This window comes from Myotis lucifugus, unplaced genomic scaffold (assembly GCF_000147115.1).
Source record: "Myotis lucifugus unplaced genomic scaffold, Myoluc2.0 scaffold_128, whole genome shotgun sequence".
Lineage (NCBI taxonomy): Eukaryota > Metazoa > Chordata > Mammalia > Chiroptera > Vespertilionidae > Myotis > Myotis lucifugus.
The window spans coordinates 207,970-223,189 of record NW_005871176.1 but is presented as its reverse complement, the minus strand read 5'-3'; the positions used below and the strand labels follow the sequence as shown (position 1 = coordinate 223,189).

Below are 15,220 nucleotides of genomic sequence, written 5' to 3'. Positions count from 1 at the left end.
CTTCACTGACCTTGGCCTCTCCGTCTGTCCCCAGCTGAGAAGAGCCCTAACCCGAGTCTTCTGCACCTCTGTGGCTCTCTGGCACAGCTGGCTTGCGTGGAGCCTGTGCGTCTCCAGGCCTGGCTCACCCGCATGACCACATCGCCTCCCAAAGATTCTGATCAGCTGGATATGATTCAGGAGAACCGGCAGCTGTTGCAGTTACTGACTACATACATTGTTCGGGAAAACAGGTAGAACAATTGCATTTTTGTAACGTAGCCCTAACGACTCCAGAAATACATTGAGAGATTTTGCAGTGATCTTTTTTTCACGCATCAGCCAGTATTTTCAGTGACTCCAAAGCTCCCTTCACTAGAGTTAAGGAATCTAGTAGAGCTCCTTGCTTGTTGTCATGGAAAAACTTTTGCAATGACTTGACCTGTTGGTTGTGACATAGGTGAAAGTTTTCTGCTCTAGGAGCCCAAGTCCAAAGTATATATAGTCATGCATTTAATGTTTAATTTAAGACTCCTTAATTACTCTTACGAATTCAGAGGTAGATAGAGTCAGATTCCTGTTGATTACTCACCAATTTGCTGTTTCTTCCTCCCAGCCAAGTTGGGGAAGGTGTGTGTGCTGTGCTTCTGGGTACCCTGATCCCCATGGCAACAGAGATGCTGGCCAACGGTGATGGAACTGGTTTCCCTGAACTCATGGTTGTGATGGCCACCCTGGCCAGTGCAGGTCAAGGTGCTGGCCATCTTCAGCTTCATAATGCTGCTGTGGACTGGCTAAGTAGATGGTAAGGTGATGAAATTGGAGGAACCCATCCATACGTCACAACACTGCTTGCTCTTAGATAAAAGGGGATAACTAATTGTAGGTTATTTTCTTTGTAGCTCAGAATGAGCATAAAACAAACTTGAATCCCTGCCCCCTCTCCCCTTTTTTTGTTAATCCTCATCCAAGGCTATTTCTCCCATTGATTTTTAGAGATAATGGAATGGGGGGGAGATTGCAGAGAGAGAAACATTGGTGTCAACACATCTATTGGTTGCCTTCCTCATGCACCCCGATTGGGGCCGGGGATCAAACTTGCAACCCAGGTATGTGCTCTTGACCAGGAATTGAACCCACAACACTTTGGTGCATGGGTCAGTGTTCCAACTATTGAGCCACACCAGCCAGGGCTTGAATCCCTGCCTTTTTATCAATAACTCTGTTCACTTTAGACTTCATCTTCACTGTTTCTAAGTAGGGTTTTCTGTTCATTATTCCTAGGAGAAGTCTTGGGGAAAAGTGTACTAAGTGTCAGTGATAAGGCCAGAGCACCACAGACCTCTGATTATCTACATAGTTTTCTAAGGGTGCCTTTGCTTCATAGTGTCCACAACTTGATGCAAGATTTATGAAGACGCTTCCTTTCTTTGGTTCATCTGATTTTGTGTCCTCTCCCCCTTTTTCTTTCCTTGGGATAGCAAGAAGTACCTGTCACAGAAGAATGTGGTTGAAAAACTGAATGCCAATGTAATGCATGGAAAGGTAAGAAAACTGAGGAGTGACAACAGTCAGCGAGTGATGATTCTCTGTCTGTGTCAGGTGGAAGTCTCTCCTCTCTGTTGGCTTCTGTCCCTGGCCAGCCTACAGAGGAAGAGGCTACAAGTCTCAAAGACCTAGAAAAATGTAATTGCAAACTGCATGCCCTTTAACACCTTTGGGTGGCAGAATCCTTAAAACATAATGAACTCCAGCTATTTTTAGATACTGCTATGCTGTGGAACACTGTCTCATGCTCCTGCATTGGCTCCACCTGCTCTGAGGAGGTGTTATGTGGAGTTCCAGACTCTCTTCAGCTCCAGTCTAGATACTAGGATGGTTTACTTTGCCTGAGGGTTCAGGTCACCGTGCTGAGAAAATGGTTTGAAACTGACAGAAATCTTACATTCAGGCATTCCCCAAACCCTCACCCCTCAATTCATGAACCTGGCATAGGAAGCTAATGGCCAACCACCACGACACCATTCCTTTCTCCCTCTTTTCTTGCTAATCTTTATCCTTTCAGCTCTGAACTGTCTGTGCAGAGTGAGAACTGAGAAATCTGAGGCTTTGATGCCAGACTGTTGAGTTTTTTAGGCAAGCAAGAACTACCTGCAAAGGGTTGCTGGAAATTTTTCACTTGATCTCTGAAGCTGTTTCTCCTCTACTGCATTGATTTAAAACCAGTAATTTAAGTGTCTTTTACTTATGGTTAAAAGATGCTAATGAGAACCTAGTCATACTTTTAATCTAGTCTTTTCTTGAATATTTGTCTTCATTTTTCTCCCTTTTCCTTATTTCAGTTTTATTTCATTTTATAATATTTTGTAAAGACTCATCTTTGGGCTTAAGAATAAATGAATACACAGTAATTCAGTGCAATTTATTGACCAGCTATATGTGGTCATAGTGCTAAGAGTTGAGGAAATGGATAATTAAAGTATTTTTTTTCTTATACCATTCCTCTGAAATTGAACTTTATTAGGAAAAGCTTGACAAAACATAGTTTACATAATAATGAAATATGGGGGACCAAGGCTTCTATGGTGTGGTGTTCTTTTCTTGTAGCATGTGGTCGTCCTAGAGTGCACATGCCATATTATGTCTTACTTGGCTGATGTCACCAATGCACTGAGCCAGAGTAACGGTCAAGGCCCAAGTCACCTCTCAATGGATGGGGAAGAACGGGCCATTGAGGTGGACTCAGACTGGGTGGAGGAGCTGGCAGTGGAAGAGGAAGACTCCCAGGCTGAGGATTCAGTAAGTACCAAGGGACCCACAGAGTAATTCCTGACTGGCACTTGCAGAGCTCACACTAGCAGACCCATACCCTCTTCCAGCTGTGAGCTTCAAAACTCTTTATAGTCCTTTAGCTTTCTCCCAGTTTATGTGATTAATGCCAGAATGCTTCTCCAGGCCCGGGGAGCAAGCTGTCCGGACCTAATTTCTTGGGGAAAGGACTATTTAATAAACATATGCTGCCTTCCATCCAGAGTCAATAATTCTGCTATTCCTTAGTTTTGCATCCAAAATGGAGTTTCTGGGATGAGTTCTTCATGGGAATGGTGTGAGCCCCCTAGTAGAGAAAGCATACGATTTCTCTTTTTCTTAACCACAAACTCTGAGGTCTCACCTGACATTGTAGCACATGTAGAGCCTGCAAGCCATTTCCTAGAGTCAACTATTTATATAGGCTGTGTTTTTCTGGGTGTCTGGAGGGATATAGGTCTGATTAAAAGGTCTTATTATCTTTGAAGGATGAAGATTCTCTTTGCAATAAACTCTGCACTTTTACCATCACTCAGAAAGAATTCATGAACCAGCATTGGTAAGAGCAGTTCTTTTTAGGTGACGGTTTGCCAGGCCTTGATTGTTGGGACTTCTGAGCTCATTTGCTGGTTCTTGTTCTTTGTAGGTACCACTGCCACACCTGCAAAATGGTGGATGGGGTGGGGGTGTGCACAGTATGTGCCAAGGTATGCCACAAGGATCACGAGATTTCCTATGCCAAATACGGATCCTTCTTCTGTGACTGTGGAGCCAAGGAAGATGGCAGCTGTTTGGTGAGAGATTGGAGCATTCTCTGGGCTAAAAAGGGCGGCTTGTTAATGACATGGGAATGCTTCAGCCAAACTGGGAAATTCTCATGTCACCTTCCTGGTGACCTGGGTCTAGGAGTAAAGTCTGATTCTGTCACTGATCATGGCTTAAGCACTTCACTTAGACTGTTAGAACTTCCAGGGTCATTTGAGTTCTTGCAACTTTTTTCTAAGACCCTCTCCATAATTTCAGATTATAATCAAGACCAGTTGCTCTGCATAATTTTTACATAGATATTAGGTGAATACCATGAAGATCAGAATTCAGGCCTTTGGATCTTTTAAGTGGCTAGCCAATTTCTCCTTTGGGTCAGATTTCCCTCCAGGATCTTAGGCAGTATTTCATCTTTGCTTGTGGCGAGACCTTAGGGACTCTGATGTTTTCTGTCCCTAGGCGCTGGTGAAGCGAACACCTAGCAGTGGCATGAGTTCCACCATGAAGGAGTCAGCATTTCAGAGTGAACCCAGGGTTTCAGAGAGTCTGGTGCGCCACGCCAGCACATCCCCAGCTGACAAGGCCAAAGTCACCATCAGCGATGGCAAGGTTGCTGATGAGGAGAAGCCTAAGAAGAGCAGCCTGTGCCGCACAGTGGAGGGCTGCCGGGAGGAGCTGCAGAACCAGGTGGGCTCTGATGGCACCCGGCACCGTGGGCAGAGGGCGGAGCCTGGTGGGTGGTTCACTAGCAGACAATAGACAAGGCTGTTTTTGCAGCTCCACTGGTGGGACTTGGAGCTATTTCCTCTTTCTCTTACTTCCACAGTGTGAATAAATGGTATGTGTTGTCAGGCATACCTGTTAGGGAAGGATGTATCACTGAGTATTATGGGAGTTTGTGTGAGGGTAGTTTTTAGTTGTGTAATACACTAGAGCACCCCTTCTCGGCCAGAGTTCCTCATCTGAAGCATAGAGTACAGAACATGATTTGAGTGATTATTTGTCAATTTTCCTAAGGATTGTACATAACTAGAACCATTCTAGATTCACAGGAGAGAAGTTAACTAATTATGCATGATGGACATGATCAAGCTTTAGGGTATCTACATGAGACTCCTGGTTTAGAAAGATTGCTCTAGAGCAGTGGTTCTCAACCTTCCTAATACCGCGACCCTTTAATACAGTTCCTCATGTTGTGGTGACCCCCAATTTCATTGTTACAAATTGAACGTAATTAAAACATAGTGATTAATCACAAAAACAATATGTAATCATATATGTGTTTTCCGATGGTCTTAGGCGATCCCTTTGAAAGGGTCGTTCGACCCCCAAAGGGGTCGTGACCCACAGGTTGAGAACCACTGCTCTAGAGTTAATAGCATAGTAACATACGGATTGGAATCAAATCCAATATTATGGAGGAAATGAGATGATTCTCCGTAATGGATTCTGAGGGTAGCTCCTGGCAAGATTATTATTATGACCCATTATTTTTCTTTCTTTTTTTTTTTTTCATTTGTGTATTTGGATTTTTCTCAGGCCAATTTCTCCTTCGCTCCTCTCGTGTTAGACATGCTCAATTTCCTCATGGATGCCATTCAGACCAACTTTCAGCAGGCTTCTGCCGTGGGGAGCAGCAGCCGGGCTCAGCAAGCCCTCCGAGAGCTGCATACAGTGGACAAGGTGGTTGAGATGACAGACCAGCTCATGGTGAGTGTGTCAGGGTCAGGAAACTTAGATGCCAAAGTGTGCTAGGTACTCTAAGAAATATCCTTAGAATAGTCGATCCTTGACCATTTAGAACTTAGAACCTAAGGTACCATGATATCCAGTGTGAAAATCAGCATGTGAGGTGTGTATGCTAAAGAAATTATTTGGAGTAAGTCCCCTTTTCAGTTCATATAAGTATATGAATTGCCACGATGTGAAGATCTTCATTTAGAGAATTGTAATATAAATTTCTTCCGTATATAAAAGAGAACCTCCTTATTGTATCTTATCCCCTAAGGCTCATCTGGGTTGCAAAAATAATGTTTGTCCTCTTTTGCTTTAGGTAACTTTCCTTTAGTTCTTCATATGACATGGGTTTTAAGTTGTAAGTGAGTATCCACTTTAAAACCTGTGCTCAGCACTGACTATAGGACTTCCAGTGGGTCTGCCTGGCCTCTTTGGAAGCGCAAAAATAAATGACGGACATGACTAGGTCTCGCAAGGTGACTGTTTCTAAGGAAAAAATTCTCATTTGGAAATCCACACACATACTTACACACATGTACTTTATTAAAAATCAGTTACAAGTTTACACAGTGGTTACACAGCAGTGTAAAAATGTTTCTGAATCCATGTCTTTAAGGTACCTGAATGTAAGAAATACCTATGTGGTCCAGTATGTTTTTTTCACTCTCAAAATAAATAAACAGTCTCAGTTTTAGACCAGTGTTTTTTAAACTTCTAGATATGAAAGATGAAGCCAAAAAATATTGGGTGGTGTTGGTAACCCTAAAAGCTGCTGACTTTTCATTTTCCCTGCTTAGATCATTGAGAAAAATTTCATAGCACTGTATTTTTTTAAAAAAAGCCTTATAACATTTTTAAGAGCCAAAACTTTTTATTAAGTAAATGTAGCTTTATGAAACATTCACTACATTGTTGTTATTGCTGACAGTAACTTTACAAACTTACCTGTGTCCATGGACAGATTGGCGTCCATTGCTCCTGAATGACCTAACTGCAGTATCTTAGTCACTTAAATCGTGTGTGAATCCACTTGATCTTGTTTGTCTCATTACTGCCTACTCTCTCTGCTTCCCTCTATGCCAGGTTCCCACCTTAGGCTCCCAGGAAGGTGCCTTTGAGAATGTTCGGATGAATTACAGCGGAGACCAGGGCCAGACTATTCGACAGCTAATCAGCGCCCATGTACTCAGGCGGGTGGCTATGTGTGTACTCTCCTCCCCCCATGGGCGTCGCCAACATTTGGCAGTCAGTCATGAGAAAGGCAAGGTGGGTACTCCCATTTCCTTCCTACTCATTTTAGGTTATATTTATCTTAAGTGCTAAGTAAAACAGATAGATGACTATGCTCAGATTGGCCCTTTGGGAAAAATCTGTCAGGTTCTGAGAATGCTTTAAGGACAGTGCTCAATGAGTATTTCTGCTGGAACACTTGGTGACTTAGACTTAGACCCAGTATGACGAACAAAGGCTCTGTTTCTCAGTAATGTAAATTCCCACTCAAAGCATATCCTTCAAGCCCCAGGGAAAGGTAATGACCAGCAGTGACCTATGACAGAGTGGCTTCCAGTTTGGTCACTCTGGAAGGCATAAGCCAAGAGACAGCTTCATAGGAAAACTGAGTGTTCCTTATTTGGTTCCTCCCAGCCCTCAGAGGACACAGGAAAGTTTATATGTTGTGTTCTAGAACCTGTGGAAGGTGAGAGAGTTGTGGGTATCTTCACGTTTTTCTGTATTCTGGCTTCTCCATCACCAGTTAAATTGTTTTAACATTATCTTAAGTGACAAGAACAAACTAGAGATATGAGTAGTTCTTAAAAGAGCTTGAAAATACTCAAAAATATTTCGTAGTAAACTAGAAAGGATATAGTACGTAGCAATTTATTTTTATGAACTGATTATAGAAAGAGAAATTAGTTTTATTGGTCCTCACTGGATGGAGAAAATGAAGGCGTTCCATATCTTTTAGCCAGGAGAAATAGAGGCTGATATTGGGCTAGGGTTTTCCTCAGAGGCTTATCCACAATTAAAACCTGCAAACTAATATCCCTATTGAAGAAGCGTTTGTTTTTGCTGTGTTCTCTGAGAAGACTAGGGTTAAGAATAAATTGGTAATTGTTCCTTTGCAGATCACTGTTCTACAGCTCTCTGCACTCCTGAAGCAAGCAGATTCCAGCAAAAGGAAGTTGACGCTGACCCGCCTAGCATCTGCCCCAGTCCCCTTTACTGTGTTGAGCCTCACTGGGAATCCATGCAAGGAAGACTACCTGGCTGTGTGTGGGCTGAAGGTAACAGTCATGATCCAGGGTTGGTTACCTAGAGCTGTGGGTCCTAGTCACCTTTTCTCTCCTGTTCTTAGCACCACTTTCCTTAGTGGCTGTTGAGGTTAAACTTAAAAACCATTGGAATGCAAAAGAAATATTTCTCTGAATTTCTTCTACATTGTTTTTATGTTGGAATAATCTTTATATGTTCTTGAAACCTGAATATGTTCTAGATAGTCTGAAAATACTGTCTGAAGGCAAGGAATATTAGGGAAGAATAGGAAACATTAGAACTCTGAAATGAATTAGTCTATTTCCAAATCATCTTTCAACCGTTCTGTTCCTTAACTGTGTCCAGGACTGCCATGTGCTGACCTTCAGTAGCTCAGGCTCCGTTTCGGATCACTTGGTGTTGCACCCCCAGTTGGCAACAGGAAACTTCATCATCAAAGCCGTGTGGTTACCTGGTTCACAGACTGAGTTAGCGATTGTCACCGCAGATTTTGTCAAGGTACAGTAACAGCTCTGATGATGTGGTCCTAGAATGGTTTTGCTTTTAAATCCAGAATGTCTGATCTCCATTGTGTGCTAGCTTTTCTCAGAAATAAAAAATAAAAAAATCCTAACATTTTGTTGCCTTTTGTTACATTGCCGAGCAGGAGCTTTCTGTGTGTAGGCAATGTAAAATTCCCCAGTATACCAAGTGCACAGCTATTGCTGTACTTGTTGCAGAATTTGTTGATGTGTATCTCTCCCCTACTCATTCCTTGAGGGAGAGTAACAGGTACTTTATTCATCAGTGCCTAGCACTTGCTCTCCAATTGCAGCTCTTTGGATTTACCAGGATAATTTGGGGGTGGAGCTGCAATAGATCTCCCTGATTTCATCTTTTTTCCTTCATTCTGCAGATTTATGACCTGTCTGTTGATGCCTTGAGTCCAACCTTCTACTTTCTCCTGCCAAGCTCAAAGATACGAGATGTGACCTTCCTCTTTAACGAGGAGGGAAAGAACATCATTGTTATAATGTCTTCAGCGGGGTACATCTATACTCAGCTCATGGAAGAGGCTAGCAGTGCCCAGCAGGGACCCTTCTATGTCACTAATGTTCTGGAAATCAACCACGAGGACCTGAAGGTTAGAGCAAATGTTGCCGTTTCCTTCTATTCCCAATTTAATTAGCTTAGCAGCTCTTCTATTCTTGTTCTTTTTTCTTCTAACTTTTTACCTAATAGCAAAAACTATTGTCCTTTAGGACTAAATTCAACTTGATGTTTCTTTATTCTCAGTTTTTAAAATTTAGCCCAGGCATCTCATGTTTTAGACTATGAGAGCTCACAATCTTGATTTAAAACTAATAACCAGCAAAACGGGAAGCTGGTACCCAAGGCAACATGAGAAGTTAATGCAGACGTTGTGTCTTTGTCCTGACAGGACAGTAACAGCCAGGTGGCAGGTGGTGGTGTGTCTGTCTACTACTCCCACGTGTTGCAGATGCTGTTCTTCAGCTATTGTCAAGGCAAGTCATTTGCAGCCACCATCAGCAGGACGACTCTGGAGGTGTTGCAGCTCTTCTCCATCAACATCAAAAGGTGGGAATGAGCCCTGCATGTTTGGCTTCATAGTGCCCACATTCACTAGGAGGGCTCACCTCCCTCCCAAGTACTGTGTCGGTTATGAATTTGGTGAAATGTACTTTTCTCCATCAGACAGCTCCTTTCCCTGCTGGCTATCTTCACAATCAAGCAGCATCCAGTGTTGGCAGGGTGGGCTGTCTGCATGGTTTGTCCCCACCATGGAGACTAACCTGTAAGAGGTAGTTTGTGGGGCCACTGTCATTCAGAAGGAAAAGCTGTAGTCAAGGCAGCAAAGCGGATTTTCATGTGATTACTGAGTTTTGAGAAGGGAAAGTTTCTCCTGGACATGCATGTTGTCATAATGGCCTTTAAGTTGCCTCTTGGGGGACTCATTGGTATAGAACATGGAATCGGTAGTGGGGGCATAGTTGGGGTTGGGGAGCTAGAAGGTTTCATTAGCTTTTTAGATAATAGAGATGTGTGTGAAGTAGTGACTATTTTATTTAGGGAGGGGGAATGGGTTTAGGATTTTTTCCTTATCTGCTATTGAAGAGCCATTCTAGCACTTTCTGGCCTCTGTTTTGTGAATTACTGGTTTGGGATGAAATAAAATAGATGTCATTCACACATAACTTGAAGTGCTTGGAGACTCTTTTTTTTTTTTAAATCCTCACCCAAGGCTATTTTTCCATTGATTTTTAGAGAGTGGAAGAGAGAGAGAAAGATAGAAATATCAATGTGAGAGAGACATGTCTATTGGTTGCCTCCTGCATGAGCCCTGACCAAGGCCCAGGCCGGGGAGGAGCCTGCAACCCAGGTACATACCCTTGACCAGAATCGAACCTGGGACCCTTCAGTCTACAGGCCGACGCTTTATCCACTGAGCCAAACTGGGTAGGACTGGAGATTCTTAATAGGAAATTGGTCATCAGCCTTAGGCAGCTCCACAGCCCTATGTAGTGACAACTTCTTAGGCACATAGAGTCACCTATTCCCTCAGACAGTGGAGCCTAGCAGTGGAGATCCTAACCAGGACTTCTGCTGGGGCACACTTTGGGGCATATGAGAGTATATACATGGCTCAGAATAGAAATGAGATTCATGGGTAATTGAGTCCCTGGACAAATAACTTGCTCTGAGAGTCAAGTGTTTAGTGAGGATGTCCTTTAGTTCAAGGACAGCTCCAGTAGATGGTGATTGACACCTGACCTTGGCCACTTTTGTTGTCTGCAGTTCCAATGGTGGCAGTAAAACGTCTCCTGCCCTTTGCCAGTGGTCTGAGGTGATGAACCACCCTGGTTTGGTGTGTTGTGTCCAGCAAACTACAGGTGTGCCACTGGTAGTTATGGTGAAACCAGACACTTTTCTTATTCAAGAAATAAAGACTCTTCCTGCTAAAGCAAAGGTCAGTGCCACATTCTCCCATCACTTGAATTGCATGAACCTGCTCTAGTTTTATGTTGTATAGTCTACTTTCCCAGCTCTTTCAATGGAGGCGATATAAGAATTGGGATCCATTTTTCCCCTTGACGCCTGTGCCATCCTTCTGCAGCCCCACAACTGACTGTGAAAACAGCTGCTTCTCTGTCTCTCTCTCTCTCTCTCTCTCTCTCTCTCTCTTTCTCTCTCTCTCTCTCTCTCTCTCTCTCTCTCTCTCTGTCTCTCTCTCTCTCTCTCTCTCTCTGAGGTTCTGATCTGTAGGTGCGGGAACTAACACCCTCCTTTGTCCCCTTCTCCTAGATCCAAGACATGGTCGCCATTAGGCACACGGCCTGCAACGAGCAGCAGCGGACAACCATGATCTTGCTGTGTGAGGATGGCAGCCTGCGCATTTACATGGCCAACGTGGAGAACACCTCCTATTGGCTTCAGCCATCCCTGCAGCCCAGCAGTGTCATCAGCATAATGAAGCCTGTTCGAAAGCGCAAGACAGCCACCATCAGTAAGGCCCCTCAAGTCGGGGGTAGGGGGGTTAGGGGATGTGGGGGAGGGGCAGTCTTCTAGATGATGAGTAGACTGTTGTAAATATCCATAAAGAATCGGTGACTGTCTGACTTCCATGTTTTGTAAAGGTAGGGATATGTCTTAGCTAATTTCCAAAAATGGACTCAAGTTTCCTGAGGCCACCAATGCTCTGTGTGGCTTTTAGAGACACATTGTACTAATGGGAAACACCCATTGGCTCTCCACTTAGGGTCATCCACCCTCAGGTGCCCAGTAAAGGATTATCCTTTGGACCTTGTTTGAGAGATTTTTCTCTGGGTTCAGGGAAAATTGCTTGCCTGGTGGGAAGTGCAAGAACTGACTGAGGAGTAGGTTCTCCAGTTGCTGGTTAATTTCTCAGTGAGTAGTGAAGAGCCCCTCCTGGGTCTCTGAGCTGGGATCCTGCTCCTGACTGATGGAGGACTCTTCAGGGAGTGAAAGCTTGACTGTAGGAGTGAGTAAATCTGGCTAAGCACAGACCATTGTGGGGGTCCTCCCATTACCTGAAATTTGTCCCAGTCTGTGAGATAGTGATGTAGCTCATCTTCCAGTAAAGAAATAGTTCTACTTATTTTAAACAAACCAGCTATGAGAGGACCTATTGTTAGTAACTGTACGCAACACCAGCGCCAGATTTCTTTGTCCTGCTAGGTGGTACTGTGGTTATAGGGATAATGACTGTGGTACAGCTAACCACATGTAGGCATCATACTGATGCAAACATTATAATCCAGAGTTTGTCTAGAAAGCTTGGAACATGTGTGTGTGGGCTCAGCTGGGAAGGTGTGACCGGTAGAGTGGGCGCAGAGGTGGGAGAGGCGACACTTACCAGTGCTCTCTGGCAATCTGTGCTGCTCTCCACAGCAACCCGCACATCCAGCCAGGTGACCTTCCCCATTGACTTCTTTGAACACAACCAGCAGCTGACAGATGTGGAGTTTGGTGGTAATGACCTTCTGCAGGTCTACAATGCACAACAGATAAAGCACCGGCTGAATTCCACTGGCATGTATGTGGCCAACACCAAGGTGAGGACTGGGTCAGGCTGGGTTCAGTCTCAAACAGTGTTGTTGTTGGAGAGCACATCTCTTGAGAATGCAAATATAAAGTATATACCCACAGCCACTGACCCTAGACACTAGTTAAATGGTCCCTGGGGTGAATATTTGTCTCACCCCATGCAGAAGGGCTTCTGTACAACGTTACCAACAGGTTTGCTGTGCAGAGGGCAGGTGGGTGGTAACTGCGAGGGAGAAGGAAGCCTGAAATTGAAGAGAGTCTGTTCCCTGTCTCAACTTGCCTGGCTTTGGAAGGAAGGAAATTATTACTGGAGACTTGAAAGGATGAAGGTCTTGTGGGGGCCACACATTGAGACACTGTCAGAGGAAGGTTTGCAGGTCTGCCCTTAAGAACTGTATTCGTTCTCTGATGTGAGCCTTTCTTTCCTGCAGCCCGGTGGCTTCACCATTGAGATTAGTAACAACAACAGCACAATGGTGATGACGGGCATGCGGATCCAGATTGGGACCCAGGCAATTGAACGGGCTCCGTCATATATTGAGATCTTTGGCAGAACGATGCAGCTTAACCTGAGTCGCTCCCGCTGGTTCGACTTCCCCTTCACCAGAGAAGAGGCCTTGCAGGCTGATAAGAAACTGAACCTCTTCAGTGAGTCACCAGCCCCTGGCACATATTGTATCCTTCCCACTGTGATGCTGACTTGGGGGCCACTTCTCTGTGGCTCTTGAGTATTTGGGGACCCTCTGTTCTGCTGATACCTCTGTGGTCTGTACTGTCATGAAACTCTGAGCTTCATTTGAGATATGAAGGAGGCAAGGTGACAGGAAAGGGATATACTTGAGAATGGGAGGGGTGGAGATAGGGTCAAAATCTGCTTCAGTTCCACGTCTATAGGCTTGGGTCAGCCTTGCTGATGGGCCGCCTGCGTGTTTATGCAGAGAGGAGGCAAGATTAGCACATGAAGTCACAAGGCTTCCTTAAAGCACAGAAACAGCCATAGGTCCACGGCACTGAGGTGTTTGACAGTGCCTTGCCTTGCCATGCTATTAAAACTTGAAACCCTGAATATAAATTCCTGAGTCTTGCATAAGGCTGGCATCTTTCTATAGTGTTTACTGGCCACCTGTCTAATGCTGTTTGTGTGAATGATGAGGATCTGTGCTTTGAACAAAGGGAGTGCTCAGAGTTCTCTGCGCGAGGGAGTTGGCGATACAGTGCCCTGATAGCGCAGAGGGTCTGGTTCCTACAGTGATGGTCAGCGACTCTTCTTCCAAATAGTAGACCTCATAGGCTTTGATCGTGGGGCTGTTTCTTCATGTATTTAATATCTGTACAGACTAAGGTGCTGCTGAAGTTGCAGGAGATCAAGTTCTATGACTAAAAATGAATGTGATTTGCTACTTTGCTCAAACCTAGTCTGGTCTTTGCTTTGAAGATGGTGGTGTTAGCCCTTCAGAGAATGTGCTTCTTAATAGCTTCTCTCGCTTATTACAGTTGGGGCCTCGGTGGATCCAGCAGGTGTCACCATGATCGATGCTGTAAAAATTTATGGCAAGACCAAGGAGCAGTTTGGCTGGCCAGATGAGCCCCCGGAAGAATTCCCCTCTGCCTCTGTCAGCAACATCTGTCCTTCAAACCTGAACCAGAGCAATGGCACTGGAGAGAGCGACTCAGCCGCCCCCACCACAACCAGTGGAACTGTCCTGGAGAGGTACCAGCACTGAAGGGGCTGGCTTCAGTGTCACCGTTTCTCACTCTCCCTGCAGAACCTGTGTCTTGAGAGAGTCAGTCCCTATTAACTGCCTCAGGTTGAGCCCGTGATTTTCAAGTGTTCACACAACTCCCAATACTCGCTGTCTTCTTAGTGTGCAGACAAAGCCTGAAAGTGTGCTAGGAGCTATCTGTGCCTTCTCTTAATGCTCAGGTATCCTTTGGTATAGCCAGAGGCTGCTAACTAAGATGCTTACACGAGTGTTGTAGATTAGGATCCAGTCTTGCGGAAATTATGGGGAAAAATCTTCCCTTTCGTTCCGATTTCATCATTTTCTCATCTTTCTCTGCAGCAGCAACTTATGTGGTGATAACTGCTGTAAGAGGCTGGCTGCTGCGTCTGTGGCAGAGTTCAGAGCCTCCTGGGCTCCCTCCAGAGGCCTCCTTAAGTACTGCGCTTGGCTTCTTTGCGCTAGGTAGCTACTGGTTTGCCATGGCAGATGAAGTAACTCATGATGTAAGATGTTGAGATTCTTACATTGTAAGTCATAAGAATAGCCTGGCTTGAATCACTGCCTCCCACCAGCAGCCTCCCCCTCTCCCTTCTCTCTCTTTTTCTCTTCCCCACCCTATTCTTATATTGTTTGCTTAGGATGTGTTTCCAGGTTTCTCTGAGCTTCACATTTTTTTCCTTTTTTTTTTCTTTGCTTCTTCCCCAAGTTCTGAAACTGAGTCCCTAACCAAGCTGGACCGGTTAGTATGCCCTCTTTCTTTCTCTGCACGAGTGAGTGTGTGTCAGAGAGCAGTGTAACCCAATGGTGTGGCTTTGCGTTGAATCTGCTTCTGTGGAAGAGTCCTCCTGCTCCTCTCTGTTCTGGTCGTTGCATGGCTGCAGAGCTGTCTGCCTAAAAGTGGAGAATGCGGAGGGTTGTACGTGCGCACTTGGTGTTGGCTGCTTCAGACTTTGTTGGCTTTCTCTTCTAACCCCATTCCTCCCTGCGCCCTCTACAGTAGATGAGAAGGGCGGCCAGGGGCAGTGGGACAATCAAGAAGCCCTACCACCTGAAAAGCCACTGGAGAGCTATTCCGTCCAACTGTGTTTTATGCCCCTGGTCTCTCTTCCCTGGCTCTTTGTCTTCCTCTACCCCTTGACCTTTCTTTCCAACTGCCTTCTCGATCCTTTCCCTCTCTCCAGAGCATCGGTCCTCCGAGTATTGGCCTTTTTACTGTGCCACATTAAACTCACAGGAGTCGGCCCTGGGCAGCATGTTACAGTTGGGTTTCCTGTTATTTCCTACAAGAGAATTGCTCAGGTTTCTAAAGGTGCTTTGTAGTATCCTTTAAATGTTGGCAATTGGCATGCTCCTGAAAGTACAGTTTG

General features: G+C 44.8%; 1 protein-coding gene across 6 annotated transcripts in view; it reads left to right on the top strand.

Moving 5' to 3' along the window:
• UBR4 (ubiquitin protein ligase E3 component n-recognin 4) overlaps positions 1 to 15,220 on the top strand; it is a 121,582-nt gene that overhangs the window by 41,413 nt on the left and 64,949 nt on the right. For all 6 annotated transcript variants that reach the window (XR_002830557.1, XR_002830558.1, XM_006093985.3 and 3 more), the window contains exons 32-49: positions 35 to 233; positions 596 to 784; positions 1,461 to 1,524; positions 2,587 to 2,778; positions 3,276 to 3,346; positions 3,434 to 3,581; positions 4,012 to 4,239; positions 5,092 to 5,262; positions 6,373 to 6,555; positions 7,416 to 7,574; positions 7,909 to 8,061; positions 8,459 to 8,686; positions 8,984 to 9,141; positions 10,360 to 10,531; positions 10,867 to 11,068; positions 11,974 to 12,137; positions 12,561 to 12,777; positions 13,624 to 13,840. Coding sequence is in view for 4 of the 6 variants with exons in the window: in XM_006093985.3 (XP_006094047.1) it covers positions 35 to 233; positions 596 to 784; positions 1,461 to 1,524; positions 2,587 to 2,778; positions 3,276 to 3,346; positions 3,434 to 3,581; positions 4,012 to 4,239; positions 5,092 to 5,262; positions 6,373 to 6,555; positions 7,416 to 7,574; positions 7,909 to 8,061; positions 8,459 to 8,686; positions 8,984 to 9,141; positions 10,360 to 10,531; positions 10,867 to 11,068; positions 11,974 to 12,137; positions 12,561 to 12,777; positions 13,624 to 13,840 (3,115 nt within the window). In the remaining 2 variants the exon portion in view is untranslated. The remainder of the gene's footprint in view (positions 1 to 34; positions 234 to 595; positions 785 to 1,460; positions 1,525 to 2,586; positions 2,779 to 3,275; positions 3,347 to 3,433; positions 3,582 to 4,011; positions 4,240 to 5,091; positions 5,263 to 6,372; positions 6,556 to 7,415; positions 7,575 to 7,908; positions 8,062 to 8,458; positions 8,687 to 8,983; positions 9,142 to 10,359; positions 10,532 to 10,866; positions 11,069 to 11,973; positions 12,138 to 12,560; positions 12,778 to 13,623; positions 13,841 to 15,220) is intronic.